General features: G+C 44.8%; 2 protein-coding genes across 13 annotated transcripts in view; both read left to right on the top strand.

Annotated features, from left to right (window-relative positions):
- Positions 1 to 22,195, top strand: part of AGBL4 (ATP/GTP binding protein like 4) — a 1,449,848-nt gene that overhangs the window by 1,214,990 nt on the left and 212,663 nt on the right. The window lies entirely within an intron of this gene.
- The window catches only part of BEND5 (BEN domain containing 5), a 49,485-nt gene that overhangs the window by 23,527 nt on the left and 3,763 nt on the right, over positions 1 to 22,195 (top strand). For 3 of the 5 annotated variants that reach the window (XM_003891854.5, XM_017956317.1, XM_021922584.1), the window contains 2 exons: positions 11,169 to 11,317; positions 17,447 to 17,660. In XM_003891854.5, coding sequence (XP_003891903.1) covers positions 11,169 to 11,317; positions 17,447 to 17,660 — 363 coding nt within the window. Of the gene's footprint in view, positions 1 to 7,829; positions 7,917 to 11,168; positions 11,318 to 17,446; positions 17,661 to 22,195 lie in introns of all 5 variants that reach the window. The other 2 variants (XM_009208197.4, XM_021922541.1) reach the window with 1 other exon arrangement.

The raw sequence follows: 22,195 nt of genomic DNA, 5'->3' as shown, positions 1-22,195 counted from the left end.
GTGTGCTGTGTCAGGGAATATAGGCAAAAATGATGAATTCTAACCAGAAGAGGCATAGATAACTAGAGTAATAACAGTAATTCACATGTGCATGGCATTTTACCGGTTTCAAAGCACCTTGACATTTTTATCTCATTGGACAATTCTGATAGTCTTGTTGCAAGGCCAGGTAGGGATTATTATCTCCATTTTAGAGAGGAGAAGGCAAAAAGAAGAGATAATGTCCTGTTGGCTAGATCATAAGCTGGCTGAAAGTTTTGAAAAAGGAGAAAGCCATTGTGGCCTGCATATCTGTTTCAACTTTTTAGAGCTGGATCACTAACACCTCTGTAACCCTCTGGGTTTGTACCTTGTGTGCTGTCCAAGGTCCGTTAAAATACCAGCTTTGATCTTTAAAATCCTTTGCAGTCTGAACTGGCTTCTTTAAGCCCAGGTCTCTGATAGTGCCTTAGAAAAGGCAGCTAATGTCAGCCAAATGCTTCATGCTGGTTTTCTCCTGTACTGGAGACAACCTGGGCTTCAGCAGCAGATATTACTTGGGTTTGAATTTCAGCTGTCTTAATTTATTACCTGTGTAACTTCATACACATTTTTTAACCCTTCTCAGGTCTCTGTTTTCTCCTCTGTAATATAGGTATCTTAAAGCTCACTACATACAGACAGGAGAACCAGCTCAGTAATTAAGAGCCCTAATGGGCTCTGAGGTCAGAAATACTGTGGTTTTCAATCCCAGCTCTTCCAAATTCAAATTTTGTTGCCTCGGGCAAGTTACTTAACTTCCTCAGCCTTAGTTTCCTCATCTGTACAACAGAGTGAATGATAGTATCAACTATTATGGTTTTTAAAAGGAGCAAATGGGTTGGGGGCAGTGGCTCACGCCTGTAATCCCAGCACTTTGGGAGGATGAGGCAGGTGGATCACGAGGTCAAGAGATCGAGACCATTTCCTGGCCAACATGGTGAAACCCCACCTCTACTAAAAGTACAAAAATTAGCTGGGCATGGGGGTGTGCGCCTATAGTCCCAGCTACTCGAGAGGCTGAGGCAGGAGAATAGCTTGAACCCGGGAAGCGGAGGATGCAGTGAGTCAAGATCATGCCACTGCACTCCAGCCTGGCGACAGCGTGAGACTCTGTCTAAGGGGGGGAAAAAAAAAAGGAGTAAATGAACAAATGCAGTAAAGTCATCTGCCTAGAGGCCAGCATATAGTAGGTGCTCAGTAGGTACTGCATCAAGATGTAGAATCATTTGAAGATGTGCATGAGAAAATGTGTTATATAGTGCTTGGCACATCATAGGCACCCATTATGCTACAGCAGAACACAGATGTGATGGTCTGGCATGTCTTAATCTTTGGTCAACCCTGGATGATGCCTAGAGATTTCCTATTTCCCCTTGTAAGTCCTTAGAAATCATATTTGAACAGTCTGTTTTACAACCATGCCTGGACTTGATTTCAAGCTCACTGGTCTGTAGCTTATAGAATTTGTCCATTACCACCCCCAACTTTTCCTGGGCAGAATTCCATCTTCCCATCTCTAGCTCTCAAACCCCCATTTGACCTCCTGGATTTTTTTAGACATCACTAGTTGTGGCTCAGTCTTCTCTTTGCCAGGACTCTCTTCCTGGGGCCTGTTTGTTTCAGAGCTCTTTCCCATCTCTTTCAGCCTCAGTTCATTCTCACAATGAGCAGGAGTACTATAAAAAAGTTGGGCTTTGAGAAAGGCCCAAAGCAGGTGGACAAGAGCCATTTTGTCTAGTTAGGTGTTTACATCTCCCTTGTGGAGGTGAGGCCCAAGAGGCCCACAGTCTGCCTGCCAGTTTACAGTTAGTGGTGGGGCAGTTTCAAAAACTATTGTTCCCTGCTCAATTCAGATGGCACGAAGAGATCTAGTAGTAAGAAGTGGAGTAGGTGCTCTGAAAAATATTGGTCATCATCTACTTTGAAGGACTTTTTTTGAACTGTTGCCCAAATTAGAATTAGCCACAGTTTAAAATAAACCTAGATTATTTTAAAAGTTGATTTCAGGCTTGCTGAACAATTCAGGACCCTCCTTTCCCTTTCTTCCTAGACTCCGTTTTCCTGGGGGCAGTGGGGATGGGGTTGAGGGACAACTCCAGGCTGTCCCTTTTCTAACAACTGCCTAGGTATTTAGAACATCCAGAGGCAGTTGCTAGGCTTTTCCCCATTGTCAGAATAGGAATGTGTTTCTCCATTAGAGCAGGGTTTTGCCTTCCATATTGCCATGTAACAGGCTTGTTTTCTTTTGGATTTGCCAGTCAGGAAATGGAGGTGGGAAAGTGTTCATTACAGACAAAGCCTGGTCTCTGGAATACCTGCTTTGGGCCAGACACTAAATACTTTCCATATATAAAACAACCTCAGCAGTGGATAAAACAGGCTCAGAGAGATTAGGTTAACTCGCCTGAGGTCACACACCCAGGAAAGGGTAGAACCAGTTTTCAGAACTGAGGCCCCTCTTGCTTTGCCATGCATCAGGCAGTCTGATCACAGAGTCCCTCAGCCATGTGCTTCTGTGGCACTGTCCCTTTTGCCTGCCTCCTGATTAGGCCTTCTTTGTTGGCCATTATACCATCCAGTACTGCCGTGCATTCTGTGACTGCAGGACCCTTGAGCTGTTAGATGAATATTTCCTGCTTAGTTTAAAAGCCCACCACGTCTTCATAGTTTCAGCCTTACCAGGCAACATGGCCTCAAGATACCAACCAGATAATTCCTGGAGTTTTCTTAGAAATTGCCACTTTAGAGAGAACCGAGTTCAACCTTTCACCTCTGTCTTATAAAGGGACAGCTGAGGCCCAGAGAGTAGAAAAGACATATGTATCTATGCCATGTGGAATCAGAATATATAGGATTTCATGAACCCAGTATCATGAAGCAGTGGAACGTTTGTGTTCAGCCAACATGGATGGATGGAATTAGTTTGGCTGCCAGGATTCAGCAGGTTCCGGAGGCTGGCCATACCCTCCCTTGCTGCTCCAGGGGGCACTCTGAGTGTGGGGGGTAATTCTTAGAGTCCTAGGACCTTCGTCCCATAAGGAACCCCAGAGTTCACCTCGTCTAGCCTCCTGTACATGACAAGAAGCTTTCTTTAGTCTCCCTGCCATGCAATCACTCAGCCTCCAGTAACATTCCCCTAGAGACAAGATGCTCACTCACTTCTTTCCAGTGCAGCCTGTCCCACTATTGGACAGCTCTGACTGTAAGAAAATGTTTTTGTGCAGGGAACATTATTGGATCCTTCCTCTGTTCCGAGCCCTGTGCTAGACACAGAGACATCAAATTGTTAAGCCCCCTTTGTGACCTTAAAGAAGTTACAGACTCATCAGCAGACTGTGAGGTGATGCAGGGTGAGCCTTACTTTGGTCCTGAGCTCTCAGGATGTTGGGGAAGGATACAAAAGAGAGCTCCTTACATGGCTGGGGTAGGAGAGTTGTGGATGGCTGGAGGAGGCCCCAGGTTAAGGGACTATCTCAGGCAACAGGAGAGCCTAAACAAAGGTTTGGAGTTGTAGGAGAGGCTGGCTTATTCAAGGAACTGAAAGTAGTTCTGGTTGGACGGCACAGTGAAGGGCGGGGTAGCAGGAGGAGAAGAGGTTGCAGATACAGATGAAAGCAAGCAGAACTACCCCAGACCCTCCTGCAGGTGGTTCATGGGGGCACTTCCCCATTGCAGTGGCCTGGGGTGCAGTCCTTCAACTCCCGAGTTGCTGTTTTCCTCTGAGCCAGGTGAATCAATCAACAGCCATGTAGCAAAGATGAATCCCATATGGTCCCTACTCTGGAAGGGCTCATGGCCTGAAGGGAGTATCAGCTGAGGTCAGGGTCATGGATTGATTTGTTGGACAGACATCCACCATGTGATCAAACTTTGCCTCCTCATAACTCCTGCCCTCGGGCACTCACTGTGCCCACAGTGGTCCCTCAGGAACCTGGGAGCAGCTCTTGTGCTGCCCACCCCACTTGTTCCCACCACAACTCCTTAGCCCCCCAACCCACCCAACTCTGGTCCATTTTACATGCATTGAGCACATGTGTGGGCCTTCAGTGCTTCTCTGACAGGGCGTTCTGCCCCTATCCTGCCATTTGGATACTCTCTGGGCACAGATAGTTGGGCAGGAGGAAAGTAGAAGCAGCACAGATGAAGAAGCAATCCAGTCTTCCCTGGCCACCAGAGGATAAGCTCAGAGCTCCTAGAGGTGACACCCTATTCCCCTTCCACCGCACCCCTCACGATTGTGGAGCTTTTCACAGACCCCCAAGGAATGTCTGAGAAAATCAGAGACTAGTTGAGGGTCACACAGAGTGAGCATTAGGCAAGAAGCTCTGAAAAGTACAGTTCACTGAGAAGGGGCAGGGCAGTGGAAAGAGCTGTCTTTGGAGTCTGACAACTCTGAACTTGAGCACTCACCACCTGTGTGACTTCTGGCAAGTTATTTTACTGCTCTGAGTCTTTACAGAGATAATAAGGTCCATTTTGTGGGACCATCATGAGGATTAACTTCTTTCACTAAACACATGTTTAGTGAGTGTTCTGTATGAAGGACATTGCGCTGGGTGCTGGGGATATAGCAGCGAACAAGACTACTCATCCCCTTGGTGTTTATGTTCTAGTCAGGGAGATATTAAACAATCACCTGACGGTGGGCTGAAAAATGCTACAGAGAGAAAAAAGAGAGATACATTTGATATAAGACACTTAACAAAGAAGACATTTGTAGGTTTCAGCCACCTTTCCTTCTCAAATATGTCATTTGAAATGGGCATCTGCACTTCCTCAAAGTCGGGGATAACCTTGACCCCCAAGACTGGGGACCCGGGCCTGCTTGTTTTACCTCTTTCTTCCTCGGTGGGCTTCTCCCGTTTGGAGCGGGGGCTCTCTCAGATCCATTTCAACTCTGCCGCTCTGTGGTTCACATTCCCTGAGGGTGTGGCCCCACTGTGGAGGCATCTTTGTGAGCCGCTGGGATCTCACCTAATCCAGGATTCATGCTAGAATTTTTTTCTCTTGCCTCTGCCCAACAAAGTCTGCTCCTGCCCTCACTCGAAGAAGGCACTCAGAAAATGGAGAGAGAGAGGACCTGAAGAACCCCGGCCTCGCTACTCGCCCACCTCCCCAAGATGTCACCCATCCATCAGAGCCGCAGTCAGAGATCACCACTTTCCCGAAACCTTCTAGGATCCCTTAACCAGCAGTGATCTCCCCCTCCCCAAATTCATGCAGATCATCACGTTGCACCCTTTGTGCACAGTGAGCCTGTGGTTTGTGCCACTTGCCTTCACCTTATGAGAACTACCCCACCCTAGGGTCTCATACCCAACAAGCTCCTCTCATCCTCCAAGTCCCAACACATAAGTTTGTGACCATCCTTCTGAAGATTTCCTAGTTTCCTCCAGAGGCAGCACCCCCTCCTTTGCTTCTGCCCCAGTTTTTTTCCTAAAGCTTGTTAGCCACATGGGTGGTGGCAGTCTGCTGCCTGTCTCTTTCCACTGATAGACTGTGAAGCACCCACTTCCACCTAGCCCAGGGCTGGCACTCAGCGGTACTTAGTAGATTCTCACCAAAGGAATGAAACCAGATTTGTCTGTGTTTCACTGGAAGCCTAATGGGGCTAAGAAACAGAAGCACAGCTACAGCAGCAGGTGAGAGCAGCTGATGACTTCTGAGAGGGTCTGAGAAGGTCCACAGAGGGGGATCCTCCTACCCAGCTCTGGAGGCATCTTCCCTAGTCTTTTTCCAAGGCCTTTGTTTAACTCCTTCATTGTTAATGTAGCTGTTCCCATGCCCAGGTCCTTCTCAACAGTAAAATCATCTCTATTCTGCCAAATCTAGTACTCCCTGTGCCACAGCAGATGTTCTGTATGCATTTAAGAATTTTGACTTGATTTACTTTGCATTTTTGAAGAAAATAGGATGGTACTTATTGCAGAGAAACTTCCTATTTACTTACAGAAGTAAAAGGATTTAATCCTTTTTTCTAAAAAAAAAAAATATATATATATATATAATTAACCTTTCTATTTCAGCTGAAATTGGAAATATTTAGTGTCCAAACACATATATGTTTGAAAAAATAGGTGATTTCTCAACCCAGAAGTCACACAAACATAAACATTTGTGTTAATCAGAAAGAACAGCATTAGTCCAGTTTATGATACAACAAGAATAGAAAATCGTGTAATTTCATATATTTGTTGCCCCAGCAAACACTTACAAAGACCCTAACTGTGTGTCATGCTTTCCATTTTAGGGAAAAAGCCAGTAGGGCTTACAGAGGCAAAGTAAATAACAGAACCAGGATCTTTACCAGGTTTTTCTGACACTAAATCTATTGCTCATCCGTTAAATCAGAGTTGTTTGTATGCTCTGTCATAGTGCTTCACATGTTAAATCTGAACTTCCCCAGAACAGGAACATACTTTGTCTCTGGGTCCCCAGTGCCTCTTACAGAGCCGAGATCTTGATATGCAGTCAGGGGTTGTGAGATGAATGGGTTCATGAATGATTGAATGAAAAGACAAGTACTACCTTTCATGCTTTTAAAAAGCTTCCTTTACCCAGCTGAGAGGTTTCTTTCCATGGAAGAGATATTTTCCCCCAAATAAACCTCAAGTGTGTGTCAATATCAGAATGCAAATGGATCAAAGCCCTTTTTTAAAAAAAAAATCCTACTCTTCCCACAAAGTGAAAAAAGTTCTTTTGTTACCTAAAATATCTGCGCCAGATTGTACAATGCTGTCTCTTAACGCAAGTGCTTATTATTGTGGCTAATTTGGTCACATGTGTTTGAGGGAGAACAATGCCTCAGAAATTTTTTAAAAGCAAAACAGCAATCTGAAGCATTTGTTGTAATGAGATGTAAATTGCCAACATCAGTAGTGGAGCCGACTAAAATTTGCAATGAAGTGATTTTCCCCCCTCTTAAATTAAAAGCACTAGGGGCCCTCCCTGCTCTCCCCGAAGAAAACACATGCTTTTTTGTTCCTCTTCTTTCCGATCCTGTAATGCTAAACATTGCGCTCTATTGATTGATTCATTCCTTCATTCATCTGCCATTTTGCCCACTTCTGTCTGTTTTGTGCCTCAGTGCTAGGCCCTTCCAGAGGCATCAGCAGCCTGCATGGTGGCTTTTGGTAACCCCCATTTTGCAGGTAGGAAAGCTGAGTTGCAGAGAGGGTAAGATGACCTGACTTTAAAGTCATGAGCTGGGATTCACACCCAGGTCTCCTGAAAAGTCCCTTTTCAGATGTACCTTTGGCTGGCTTTTCAAGCTGACCTTCTGTAGACAATATCCTGGAAGGAGGAGGCTGTTGCGGAGAGCTTTTGCCAGGTGTTAAGCAAATGGTGCTGACTGAGAAGTGTAGAAAATAGTTTTTCTTGAGAGCCAAGATCTCAGTATAGTAGCTTCTGTATTTGACAGAAGTTTATCAGTCCCGTAGGAGACCATCGTGAGCCTTGAGGGGACCATCGTGAGCCTTGAGGAGAGTGGGTGGGCTGTGGAGTACAAGGACCTGCTCTGTGCTGGGCCTGTGCTAAGCACTAGGGGCAAAAGCAGAACAGCAGGGCCTCTGTTTCACAGAACCTATGGTTTAGTAGAGACGAACTTAAGTGCACAAGTGTGACTTGTGTGGGAGTGGGTGGAGAGGGAGTGAACGACTATTTACCAAGAACCCACTCTGTACCAGACTCTGAAATCATTGTTCCATATAAATATACGAATATATATATACACACACATATAATATATATATAGTTATCTGATTTAATCCTCAGTCTTGCCAAGTCACTGTTATCTTTCCTTCTTTCAGGTGAGACAACACGATCAGAGAGGTTAAGCCATTATTTATGTGTACATTATCTCTTGAGGATAGAATGTGAATCAAGCACTGTGCCAGGTGAGCCCTGGTCTCTGACATAAAAAGACACAGTCCTTGGCTGCCCTCAAGCCTCCTCTCTGACATAAAAAGACACTATTTTTGGCTGCCCCCTCCTCCTTTTGTAGGGGAGACAGACATAGAGATGAATGAGCACATCTGATTACTATGGTAGAGTGGGGGCAGAGGGGTGGGGAGAGTCCAAAGGAAGGTGGAGCTCTACTACCCAAGGAAGATCACAAGTCAGCTAAGCAGTAAGTGGAAAACCCTGTACTTAAACCCAGTATTTGGAGCTCTGTCTCCAAATCCCAAGCCAAGGGCTAGAGAGAATTTTTTACTAGTCTTTGAGGGGATAGGGCAGCCTCATTGAAGAGATGGCATTTGAGTCAGGCCTTGCATCACTGGTGGAGCTTGTGTAGGTGGACATCTGTAGGGGCAGAATGTTCTGGACAAAAGGAATGGCACAAGCAAAGACTAGGAGGCAGGAAAGAATGGTATATGTGTGGAGAGGATTAGGCCAGCCACTTTGCCTGGAATGGAATCTGACTGTGGGAGGGGACCAACAGGATGGAGCCAGAGAGGTGACTCTCTCAACCCCTGCTCCCTCTGATGTCCCTTAGCTGTCCCTCTGTAGACAGTGTGATAGCAGAGCCCTTTGTCTGGAACTGTGCCATCTGAATTGTCCATTCTAACTAGATGCTTCTGATTTCTAATTAACAGCCCTGATTTCTACTTCTCGGACTCCAAGAAAGGTTACAGACATTCAGAACAGCTTCCCACCTGCCCATGCCTCTACCCTCAAGCACCTCTGCTCAGCAGCAGGACTTTACTTCAGAATCTTTGTCACAGCCCATTAAAGTCCCTCTCTTCCTCCCCTCTCATGTCATGAAGAATTTACTAAGAGCCTGTCATGTACCAGCACTTCCCTAGGCTCCAAGATGCTAAAGGGAGTAAAGCTTTGCTATTGAAGAGCTTTATAGTCTAATGTTGAAAACCGACAGGCAGACGATTGCAAACATAATTTGCTAAAAGTAGTCACAATGTAAAGACCCCCCTACCTGGGAGTGATGACAGTCAAGCCTCACAAAGGAGACACCTGAGCTATGTCCTAAAGTCTAACTGGGCGATTGGCAGACAGATGAGGTAGTGTTCAAGGCCAAGACAACAGCACAGACGCCTGGAACAACATAATATTTGGGGTACCTGAGCAGAGGTGAATATTGGTGGGGGAGGTGAGAAATGACCCTAGAGGTAAGGAGGCTGGTTGTTCTGGGCCTTATGGAGGCCATGGTGTGGGACTTAATTTTGAGGGTAGTGGGCAGCCTAAGCAAGGAAAGACAGGGTCATGTGGAAGATCCCTTTGATGGCCTTTATAGAGATGGATGGGAGAGAATCAACTGAAGTCACGGCTATACTGGATTCATTCTGTTGTCCAGCCTCTCATGGAAGGAAAAGGAGGCTTTAGAGGAAGGGCACGTTCTTGCTAAAGATGACTGTGAGTGCGTGGCTTTCATGGACCTCCTCTTTTCAGCCTATTATTTTTTTTCTGTTGGCTGAAGGTCAGATCTGGAAGAGATTTCACACACCAACTCAGCCATGTGCTTTAGGGGAAATTTAAGTAATTACCTCTTCCCAGATCTGAGAAAAGATCAAATGTCCCACCTGAATTTGTTTGTGTCTCAGAAATTTAACCTGTGATCCCACACAGAGAGAAGAAACTTTGGTATTTGCTTCTGAAACTTTAGAATTACTCATTCATTGTCGTCATTGTTTTATTTACTTAGCAAACATTTAGGGAGTGCCTACTCAGCACTAGGTGCTGGGGACAAAGGAAAGAATAAGACCTAGGCCCAGCCCTTGAATAGGTCCTGCACATCTTATTGGGAGGTGCTGTCAGAACGATTACGATGCTATTGGTCCTTTGCTCTGCCAACTTCTGTATCTGTAATTTACTCACCTGTGGTCACACAATTAAAATATAGCATAGCCAGGAATGGGACCTGAAATCTCTACCAGAAGGAGTCAAGCTCTTTTATTTGCACTGTTCTGCTCCCCAGTCATCTTGCATTCAGCTTTGTGCAAGTTTCATTTTAAATCTTAGGGTACTACAGAGATTTCATCTTTCAGTTAGCAGCTGCCAGCAATTCAGGATCGATATTCTCTCCTGGGAAGCTGTATCATGAGGAATTTTAGTAACAAATTCACCAGGACCTTCACTGCCACCAACCAAAGTCTAGATGTGTCAACTGAACCCAGAGTTGCAAGCAGATTGTTACAAAGGGCTTTAATATATAAAGAGCTTTGTACCCAGTTTTCCACATGGCTAGGATAAGAGAAGGCTGGTCTGTGAGTTCATCTGTTACCTAAGTTAACTTGCACGGCCAGAGGGAGCTGCTGTGGCAGCAGCCAAATCTCTGATCTCAGTCAACTCCTGAAATGTTTGCATGGGGAGAATTTCCAGCATGTTAAATTATGTTGGCCTTTGACGTTGTTCTCCCACAAAAGTTAATCAAGTCATTTGGCCTTATTTACCCATTTTCATCCTGTTTCTCTGCCCTTTAGTAATCAACACACAATAGGTGATTTTTAAAAACAGTCCATTTTTAAAAGCTAATGGAGAAAAAATAACCCCTTTAGAAACTATCACCATTTATCTAGCTTCCTTTTGCTGTTTAAACTGCATGTAATTTGTGTTGATTGCATTAAAATAAAAATCAGAGTAGCTGCTGGATCAGGCAATCAGGGGCTTAATGTGTATTGTGTTTTAATTTCTTGGTTCAAATGCTCCTGTCTAGATACTAGGTCTTGGGGAGGGGGAGGCCTTCACATTTTTGCCCACACTTTCCTAAGCTCCCTTCTTCTGTTATGGCCTTCTCCACTGTAAGATACTGAGGTGAGGATTTTGGCAAAGACACGATTTGCATATTCCAGTAATTGCCACCCCTTCTTCTCCAACCCAGCCTTAACAGAACCTCTTTCCTGTGCAGGAAGTTGAATCCCTGCCTTTCCATTTAGACAATGACAGCCTGGAAGAGTGCTTCTCATTCAAACTTGATTAGAGTCTAGTCCACTCTTGTCTTCCAGTTTTCCACCTTTTCCCTTGTGACATTCATGCCTCATATTATTTTCAAGTCTGGGTTTAAGTGTAGTTCAATGGACAAAAATAAGCTAGGATATTTTTGTGCCACTGTGTGCTGATAGATGCCTAGTTAAAAATATTTGCCTTTTATTTTCCTTGGAGTTCTAGACAGATTTCTTTTCTTAACTGCCTAGGTCCCGCCATTGATCTGGAAAAAGTAAAGTCAGAATGTCTCGAGCCCGAGCCGGAGTTACGGAGCACTTTCAGTGAGGAAGCAAATACGTCGTCCTATTACCCCGCTCCTGCGCCTGTCATGGACAAGTATATCCTAGACAATGGCAAGGTAGTGTTTTAAGCTCAATATCCATTCCCTGCAAGTGTTTGTTAGTCAGAGTAAAGGTGGAGAGTATGGTGGGAGCTTTCCAAATCACAGCTTGACTGGTTGGCCTCCTGGCCTAGCCCTGAATGACTGTTTCTGGAATTTGTATATTATAAGTAGCGTAGCTTTGCTGGGGCGTTTTCTCTTCCTTCTTCCTTTTTTTTCTTTCTTTTTTTTTTTTAAATATTGAGCCAAAGCAACTATAAAAGTAAATTGACATTTTAAAATAGCTTACTAGTGAAAAAGATATTTCTTAACTCCCATGAGAGTTTGATGAAACTTGTCCCACCTTCCTATGAAACCAGATGCCTAAAATTTATAAGGTGAGCTGGAAATAAAGTATCTGATTTACAGATAACAACTCAATTTGTATTCATTCACCACTTAGAAAGTATCTGTATGTTCTAAACCCTGTGCTAGATAACAGGAATACAGGGATGAATAAGACATACTCCCTTATCCCTAAGCCTCCTTCAAGCTGTGTATGCAGCAGTGGTTAGCCCACAGTCCTAGGACCACAGAGAACTCCTCAGAGTTATTTATATGACCTTGAAAACAAATCATGAACAAAAACTTAAGCACTATTAGTAATGGAATCGCTTTTGAAAAATCTTAAAGCCACATGATGATATATACCAGCAGGGCAGGGGAGGAAACTTTTCTGACATTCTTCTAACATTCAGTTGAACTGATCTTTAAAGAAGTATATCAGAGCCCTTTGTGTAGGCACTGGTGAAATTCAGCTTTAGTGTTTTGTTCTCTGCCACTGTGGCATGCATTACAGACATCGCCTCTCATGCTCCTTAACGCGTCATGTGTTGGTTCATTTTTCTTGCCTCATGCTTCAAAAGGTCTCTGTTTATTTAGTATCATTCTCTGATAGGTTGATGAGAAAGAAAAATTTGTTTTATTTGGGTTTGTCCAGATATGTCTCTGCAACTGGCCAACCTGAGCCAAAGCAAATATTGTCAAGCTGAGGAAATGAAACGTATTAGTTTTCAGGGCTCTCTTGGATGTGCTGTCATTCCCTGCATCTCCCACTGCGCGCTTCCTCCCCTGCAGAGGTCCATTCTGCCTTGCCTTGCTCCCTTCAACAGGCTTGAAACATCAGCTTTGCAGAGGAGAGGTGGCATGACTGTTTGGAAGTCGGCAGCCTGGAGCCTGAGTTCTTAGTATAGCTCTACATCTATCCTACCTGTGTGACCTTGCAAAGGTCCTTCACTTCTCTGGGTCTCAGCATCCTTATCTGTGAAAGATGGGATCGGATTGATGCTCTCCAAAGGCCTTTCTGATTCAAACTGTGTATCTAAGTTTGGTGAACCTTCCCCAATCAAAGATAAAAGTTAGGACTATACTATGTTTGTTGATTTCTTTTTAGTCATGAACACATTGTGGAGTGACTAGAGAGTTTTTCTTAAAGTAGCTTCCAAGAGAAATCTATTTCTCCCTTGCCTTGAAGGCTGATGGATAGTTTCAGAGCAGTATAGGGGGCCTCTTTTGCAAAGATAGCATTCTTCCCCCAGAAAACGAGTCTCTCAAACCTCATTTAATATTTTAACACATGAGTTGAACAGCAAATCTTGAAAATGCCTATTTTGTTTTTTCATTGGTTTTTGCCAGCGTGTTGCTATAAGACTAACCTGGTTTTTGTTTGCACCTAATTGGTAGTCAGGCAGAGAGAGTTTTAAACGCAGAGGAAAGGAAGTGGACACACTGGAAATGATGGCAGCTTCCCAGAAAAGCATCTCCCACATCCCCCAAGTAGCCCTCATTGTTCTTGGCTCTGCTGTCTTCTCTAACCCTTCCTTCTGTCTGCACGATCAGAGGCCTTAATCTCTGCAAGGCTTAGAGCACTGGAATGGGATACATTTCCTAGTAGGAAATGATTTTTGTCCTATAAAACTTTTCACATAAATATATTCTGATCAAGTTCCCTCCTACCAGATGCCATATTTTTAATAACCTCCTTTGACACATAACACTAAAACTTTGGTCGAATAGTATACTGTGGTTTACATGAATCGGGCTTGCCACACAAATTTCTGATTTGGGTAAAGTGCATTGTGTTTCTTTGTCTAAAATGTTTTATTTCAAAAACTCATTGAATCATAAAGCTGCAAAGACCATTAAATTTTAAATAACCTAATTTATGTGTAGTATGGATAGGGAAACATATCCAGAGAAGGGACTCCTCTACAATTAAATAACAGGTTAGAGGTAGGCAGGAACTGAAAGCCAGACCTCCTGGTTCCCAGGCCAGCGTTCTCACCAGTCTGTTCTGCTACATCCCTGAAAGCTGACCATTGCTCCAGGTGACCTTGAGCCTTGCTCACCTCAGGGGCCCTTGTCTTAGATGCCCCCGTATATACCTGTGATTGGTCATAGTGAAGCCCATTTCTTTCTGTGCTCTAAAGTTGGCCTTGTACTTGAGTGAATGTCAGAAAATATTTTCATCTCCAAGGAACAGCAGCTCATCAGAAGTGAAAAACAGTTCCATAAAGACATTAAATATGCCCATGATTTTTTACTGCTTTGTGTACAGACTAGCCCGTATCACTTTGTAGGGGACAGAAGAGGCAAAGCCTTGACCCTCCCCACTGACATGTACTGTGAAGGACTGAATCAGGTGGCAAAGGCTCTAAGTGGGCTAGAAATTCAGAAAGGATAGAACTTAGCCCTGCGGTAACTAAGGAGTGTTTCCTGAATTTTAGACTGGGGCTTGAAAGATTAGCAGGCTTAAGAAAACGTAGGGAAAACATTCATTCCTGGGCAAGAGAATGGCAGGAGCAGAAACCTGGGGAGGGGAAAGGGGGTAAAGGATGTAACAGTTGCTGTCCTCCTGACGCTTTACATATCTTTTCTCATTTCACCCTCTCAGCAACTCTGAGGTAGCAATGATCTGCTGACTGTATAGATGAGAAAAGTAAGGCTCAGAAAAGTAAAGTGGCCCAAGTTAACCAGCAAGCAGGTAGAAGAGCTGAGATTTACACCCAGGCTGGCCACTCCAGCACCCATCCTCTTGATGTTACAGCACACTGGAAGTAGCAGGAAATGAACAAGTTCAGGAATTTTGTAGTATAGATGGACTATATAGATGAATATAGTAGGGGAATGAAGTAGTAGTAAACAGAATGGATTCTAATGGACCTTCAAAGCCAGACTAAGGAAGTTGGATTAAATATGATAGGAAACAGGGAGCCATTCAAAATTCCAGAGGATTTACATAAAAACACAGTTGAAAGACCACAGAAGTCATCTAGTCAAACAAGGAAGGAGATGTTTTAGGGAACTTGATCTGTCGTGATTATAGGATGGGCAGGTTGAAGGGGGCAAGGACTGGAGGCAAAGGCCAATCCGTGGCTGTTTTCCTGGTTTCCCTGTCTGCAGTGGTGAACTGCACTGGAAGTTGGTGTGGGAAATAGCCAGGCAGATACAGATAAAACTCAAAAGGAAAACTAACTGAACATTGATGTGTTAGGTCTGCTGTCTTTGATCTATATCAGCACCACCTTGGTGGCAGCAAGGAAGACAGGGAGAGCAGAGGCTTCAGGATTTGGGTTTGAATCTTGATTCCAAAATTGACTGTGTACCTTAGGAAAAGTTACATAGTCCCTCTGAATCTCTGTTTACGTCTGTAAAATGGGAAAATAATTTCTACCTATTTTCATCTCTTAAGGTCATTATGAAGAATAAATAAATTGAATGTACAATACCTGGTTCATTATAAGTACTCAAAAATACTAGTACCCCTTTTCTCTTGTAGAACTTTGGCTAAAAGGACTTTCATCTCCCTTTCAAGAATAACAAATTAAAAGATCACAGGAAAGCAAGGCCCAGAGGGTCGGGGTGGGGTAGGGGGGAAGCAGAGATTTTTGAAAAATCTGAAGTTGGCATCCATCTCTATGATTTTCTGATTCAGAATTTAATGTAATTCAAAGTTCCTTGTTTTTCTCCTGTCTCAGGAAGCTTGTGTGGGTGGCTTCAAGTGTCATCAAGGGAAGTGATGCAGGGTCCAGCAGGGAGCAGCAGGGAACTTGTCCTCAGCATGCCCAGTCTGGCACACAGACTGCCCACCTGCAGTTTGAACTGTGGAGGAAAGGCCACACTTGACCTTGGTGTCCGTGTTGCCTAGCCAGCAGCCAGGTAGTACATCTCGCTCCAAGGCTGCTTATCTTCCCTGAGCTTTGCAGCACTGAAGTTTACAGCACAGAGAGGCCAGGTGGATCTAGTTATCTGATTGCCTGCAGCAGTCTGATCTCTTGAGCAAAAGGAGGTGAAGTCAGACGTGCAGGTAGATTGTTGACTTACATTCATGGGTGGGTTGTGTTGCTATTTTTTTTTTTTTCTTCTTGATGGTTGGAAAATTTCAGTAATTGGTAAAGGAAGAAGCTTTGCTGGCTGACCTGACTGCCTAACTATGTGTACTCGCCTTCCTTCCCAAGCCAAGCTCCGGTAGTAGAAAGATCTTTAATTGTTTTTTGAACAATTGGTCTTGCTGGTCTACCATTAGTTGGGTATGCATCCAGTCTCTTAGAGCAGGACCTCTCCAGAGATGTCTCTGACCATGTGACATTGGCAACCTGCAGGCCTTTCTGAAAACAAGGACCTTTGGCAGATCCTTCTCATGCCCCTTAGAAAGTTTAGCTCGTTAGCAGCTGCCGCCCAGTGTCCCGACAGAGGCCATTTCCTCCCTTCACAGACACAGCAGAAGCACAACGTAAATGGCAATGTCAAAGCAAACACTGTTTTTTTAATGATGAATGTTAGTAAATGACTTGTGAGATCTAAATTTTATACTAATTTTTTTTTTTTTTAGATTTACTAAAGGTGCAGGAAGGGAGAACAAATGAAAATCTTGTAGCTTATTGCTGGAACATTCTGTGTCTTATTGGCTCTGCACTGAAACTTGTAGGGAGCGTAAGACTGTGTTTTGTTCTTTGTGCCATCGGAATCAAACTGGGTACCTTGTGGTTGTGTTTAAAATCATAGGTGTTTTGAGCCAGAAGGAACTTTGAGATGAAATCCAGCTCTACCACTTCATAGGTAGGGAAATGAAGCTCAGAGGTGGGAAAGGACTGGCACAGCCCTACTCCAGTTGGCAGGGCAGCTGCTCTCCTTACTTGAGCTGGCAGAGGTTTTCACACTTAGCCATACATTGGAATTATTTAGGCCACACCCAGCCCAAATAAATCAGACTCTCTAGGAGTGGGACCCAGGAACTGGTGATTTTTCTTTTTTTTTTTTTTTTTTTTTTTTTTTTTTGAGACGGAGTCTCACTCTCTCCCAGGCTGGAGTGCAGTGGCGCAGATCTCAGCTCACTGCAACCTCTTCCTCCCAGGTTCAAGTGATTCTCTTGCCTCAGCCTCCCAAACAGCTGGGACTACAGGTGCGTGCCACCACGCCTGGCTAAGTTTTTGTATTTTTAGTAGAGACAAGAGTTTTACCATGTTAGCCAGAATGGTCCCAATCTCCTGACCTCGTGATCCGCCCACCTCGACCTCCCAAAGTGCTGGGATTACAGGTGTGAGCCACGGCAGCCGGCTGGCACTGGTGATTTTTACAGCTCCCTAGGTGACCCCTGTGTGCAGCCAAGGTTGAGAACCACCATGCTAGGAAGGTTTATGTCCCAGAATACTCACGTTAAAGGAAGGTGGAACTTTCCATAGTGTAACACAGAAAGAAGTTACACATGTGTGTCCTGAGATTTGGTCAGGCTCCGAGCAGCCTCGCGATAACCTAAGTATAGTGTAGAATCTCAACTCTGCCACTTACTAGTTGAATGATGTTCAGCAAGTCACTCCACCTTTCTGAACCTGGTGTTTCCATCTGAAAGGAAAATGGTGTTATAATGCCTTCTATCCACAATTGCCGTGAAGATTTGAGATAGCAAATATAAAGCACTATAATAAGGCCTGGCACACTACAGGAATTCAGTCGATGATAGCTATTCTGATTACCGTTAAAGAGAGTTAATTTCGTATTTGTGACATGAATCTCTTACAGTTGTGCAGCAATGCTTTTTAAAGGACAAGAGAAGCCTCCCACTGCCCTCCTGTCGGACTAAACAGGTGCTGGTGTTCTTATTCCTCTCAGGTCCATCTGGGAAGCGGGATTTGGGTTGATGAGGAGAAATGGCACCAGCTACAAGTAACCCAAGGAGATTCCAAGTACACGAAGAACTTGGCAGTTATGATTTGGGGAACAGATGTTCTGAAAAACAGAAGCGTCACAGGAGTCGCCACAAAAAAAAAGAAAGATGCAGTCCCTAAACCACCCCTCTCGCCTCACAAACTAAGCATCGTCAGAGGTAGGTCACTGAGTGGAAACACAATGACTCTGTCAAGAATGTGTTAGGCACAATTCAATTCAATGATGACTTATGAAGCCTCTGCATGCCAGACCCTGGGCTGAGCTCGGGGATACCTAGCAGATGTCCCAGAGGAGCTCACATTTACCAGGGCAGATGAGCTGTGGACACAAGTATGATTATATGCCACAAGGAATTAGCATGAGAAAGGGACAGATGGCGTGCTAAAGGAGTTCTCAGGTTGGGAGAATACCCTTAGCTGGAAAATCAGGGAAGAATTCCTGGGGACTGGGGTCACTGAACTGAGCCTTGAAGGATACAGCAGACAAGGAGCCACAGATATGTATGGTGAGATATTGCACTTCTGGAGGCAGAAGCATCTCGAACAAAGGCATGGAGATGGGAAGGGAATGCTGCTGTGTACCCAGAGCAGGAAAGGTCAAGGCTAGGGACGCAGTTCTTGGTGGTTCTAGCATTGTGCCTGGAGCAGTTAATGAGATGAAGACCAGCTGGTAGTCACTACATTCAGCTTCCTTTCTGGTATTTGGGACAGGTTGGAGGGCAGGCAAAGAGACAGGGAGTCATTTGTCTCCCTAAAGATAGGGCTGTATCCTGGACTCTGGAATTTTCTCTTCCTCCCTCCCTTTCCCCTTTTCCTTCTTTCCTTTCCTTTTTTCCTTCTTTCCTTCCTCTTTTTCCTTCCTTCCTTTCCTCCTTCCTCCTCTACTTTCTCTCCTTCCTCCTCTCTTCTTTGTCTTCTCTGTTTTTTCTTTCCTCCCTCTCTCCATCCATCCGTTCTTTGCCAGGCCCTCTACCGGATATTGAGGACACAAAGAGGGATAAGGCACAGCCTCCATCTGCAAGGAGTTCATAGTCTCACAGGGAAGATAAACACAAAAACAACTAGTTACTCTACAGAAAACACGAACTATAGAGACAAACAATGGTGTAGAGGGAGCAAAGAGAATACAGTAGTTGCTAATTATTTTAGGCACTTACTGTGTTTCAGGATTTGGGGGTTTTTGTTAAATGGTTCTCTTTTAAAAAACACTTTTATATATGTTAACTCATTATCCTCATAACAACCCTACTGTTGGCTACTGTTATAATTCCTGTTTTACAGACAAGGAAACTGAGACACAGAAATGTTAAGTAACTTGACCGGGTTATACAGCTAGTGGTAGGAAAGCCAGGAACCCGAGCCAGCAGGCTGTCTTCAGAATCTGTACTCCCAACCACTGACCAGTGTCCAGCTCTGCCATGTTTTCATAAAGAAAGTAAGACTCAGTCAGTCAACACATGTGTTTTCAGCAGACTCTGGGGGCAGACAACAAATACGTCTAGGAACAAGCTCGATAATTTCAGGTACTGTGAGCTTGCTCATATGATGTGTATAGGACAGAGAGGGCTACATTCACTGGGGTGGTTGGAGAAGGTTTGTTTAAGGAGGTGACATTTGAGCTGCAATCTGGATGTGGAAGAAGCATCTTTGTAATGATCTGAAGGGTGGCAAATCAGGCAGAATAAGCAGCAGGTATGAAGGCCGGCGTGCTCCGGGTGTGAAGAAGCCTCATGTGGCTGGGATGCGGAAGAGAGAGTGAGCTCAGGGAGGTGGGCGAGAGCCTGTCTCGTAGGGCTGGGAAGGCCACAGTAAGCAGCTTGGATTTGCTAGAGTAGAAGGGCAGTGGAGGTCTTCCAATCACGGAGTGACCACAGGAGAGATGAGTTACAAAGCTGATGCACTGCTCTCGGTGGGAGATGCTGCTGCCATAGACTAAGGGCACAGCAGTGGAGGTGGAGAAATAGGCCCAGGTTTAGGGTGTATTTTGGAGTTCAAGGTGGCAGGACATAGGGTAAGCAACCAGCCTGAGGTAAAAGCTGTAAGGTTTCAGAGCCTAGATTCAAACACACACCCACCGACTCTGGTCTGGGGCTTATTCTGCTGTAACGTAGCTGCCTCCCTTGCCTGGCTGGCTCTGGATTAATTGATTTAGGCAGCCGCTTATTTTTGGATAATCAGAGGTAACCTTTCATCTGGCTGCTGTCTGAAATGGTAAAGCCTGATTTGGGAGGTCACCCTGAGAAAAAGGCCATCCTGGGGGTGCAGCTCTGCTCTGCCCTGCCTGATAGGTGACCGACCTCTAATTCTGCTATGCTTGTTGGAACATGACTCAGGAGGTCCTGGGTGCCTTCAGATAACTGCCTGTTCCTGCCATTATGAGTTTGCATAAAATCATCTGCTGTGTGTCTCCCTCAGGGATCTGGGGACTGTGTCTGATTCATCTCTGTGGCCTCATTGCCAAACATAGTGTCTGGCACATAGTAGGCACTCAGTAAATGAAGGTTGAACAGAAGAAACACTGAGGCCCACAAGCTGATCCCCTGACCAAATTTGGTGTGATTTCTTGTAAATCACTTTCTCTATATGTTTCGGATTTCTTAGCTGAAAACTAAGCTGAAACTGTCTTGCCTCTTAAGATAGTCAGGGCAGCCTAGGATTGTAGCAGTGCAGCAGTGTAGAAGAACACATCTCAGCCATGTGGCTTGGGCCGTTATACACTCCTTAGCTTCAACCCCAGCTGGGACTCAGCATCATCTGCCAAGTTGTCTGAGTTTCCCTCCCTGATCTACTGCCTCATTTTCCAAGCGTTTTTAAAAATTTTTTACTTTTTCCAAATACGATAGTTCACATCTATCAAAGAGATAGGCCTTGTCTCTTCTTTCACAGAGGAAAGTAAAGGAATTTCCACAGTTTTGAAGCATCACACCTACAGATTAACTATGTCCTCCATTTTCCTGTCTCCTGTCCCAAAAGAGTTCCTTATTTGGGGCTGGTAATTCTCTCCATCTGGGCTCTGGATTTTAATCCACCTGCCTTCCTAAGTACCTTGTTCCTTCAGTTATGTTCCTGCTCTACTGTTTCCTTCCCAGCATTGTATAAATATATTTGATCACTCATTTCTTACAAAAGCAAAGAAATCCTCCTTGAAGGGCACTCTGTCACCCAGCTGCTGTCATATCTCCCTTCTTTCACATCCAGGCTCCTGGAAAGACTGGCTACACCCGCTGTCTGTGTTCCCTGTTAATGCCCTTGCCATTTGCCTTCCCCTCCCAGCCTTCTGCTTAATGTATTTTCACCAAGGTCCCTAGTGACTTCCTCATCACTAAATCGTTGTGTGTTTCTCACACTCTCACTGGCACCGTTTGACACGACCATTCCTCCTTCACTGAGAAACCTGTTCTGCACACTGGGGATTTCTTCCCACCTCTCTGGTTTCTCAGTCTCCTTGATAGGCCCTCTCCTCTGTGTCCAGCCACCTTCTCTCTAGTCCTACCAAGCATTCCTCAGCTTCTCTCTTCACTTCCTATTGTTCCCGTTGCTTTCATGTGCCCTTGGCTCTGGGCTGAAATCCGTACTCCTCATCTGTTACAGATAATCTGCCTTTGGGCCTAGTGATCTGCCTTTGGGACGCCTCTGACCTCATCTTGTACCACACTTCCCATTTGCCACCATGCTGCAGCACTGGAGGCCTTCTTCCAGGTCCTTTCTGTTCCTACGCGCTTGCTCCTGATCTGCATGCCCTCCCTCCCTGTCACTGAGAGAGGCCTCCCCAGCCACTCAGTCTAAAGTAGCCTCTCCATTGCTGCCTGTCACATCACGTGCTTTAAGTCTCTGCATAGCATTCCTATTTACTTTTATTACTTGATAATTTTCTTTCTTCTCCCACTTCCATTAGAATTAAACTTTATCAGCATCTTGTTCAGGGCTAGCCTATAGTAAGCGCTCAATAAATATTTGTTGATTCAATGGATGATGACTCCCAAATGTGTATTTGACTCAATTCACACTTCTGATTTCTTGATCTGTGTATCAAAGTGCCCACTGGTTGTCTCTTCACAGATGTCCACATGGCATTGGCAAAACTGCACTGCTCACTTCTCTTTCTTTCTTCCTCTCCTTCTCTGTGAAGCCTTCGCCTCTTCTGTGTTCCCTGTCTTGGTGAGTAGTACCACCAGCCAGGCACCCAGGCCTCATCCTTGACTCCTCCACATCCCTCACTACCCATCTGTTTGGCCCCAAATCTCTCTTAAACCACTGCTGATCCACTCCCCCATTTTCTAAGCCATTTTAAAGTGTCTCTCCTTTTTCCAAATATGGAGAGAACCATCTGTATCTCTCCATAGTTACTGCCCTTCTCATAGCCCACACTCATTTCTCCCCTCCATTACTCTGGCAGCTTCCAGACTCCTCTCTCCGTTATGTAACCAGAGCAATCTTCAGAAACCAGATATCCCTTGACCACCACCCAGTCACAGCCTGTTCGGAATGTTCATTATTAAAGAGTAAGCTTCTTAACATGCCAGAAAAGCACCTTTGTAATCTGGTTCCTGGCTATATCTCCAGTATTATTTTTCAGCTGTATTCCCCCTGCACTCTAAGTTATTACCATGGTGAACTGCCGTATTCCCTGAGCAAGCCTTGTTCCCCGTCACCTTGGGGAATTTGCAGATACTTTTCCGGATGCCTGCAACAC

This window comes from Papio anubis, chromosome 1 (genome assembly GCF_008728515.1).
Source record: "Papio anubis isolate 15944 chromosome 1, Panubis1.0, whole genome shotgun sequence".
Classification (NCBI taxonomy): domain Eukaryota; kingdom Metazoa; phylum Chordata; class Mammalia; order Primates; family Cercopithecidae; genus Papio; species Papio anubis.
Note: the sequence above shows the minus strand (reverse complement) of the source record. Positions and strands in the feature narration are given on the sequence as shown.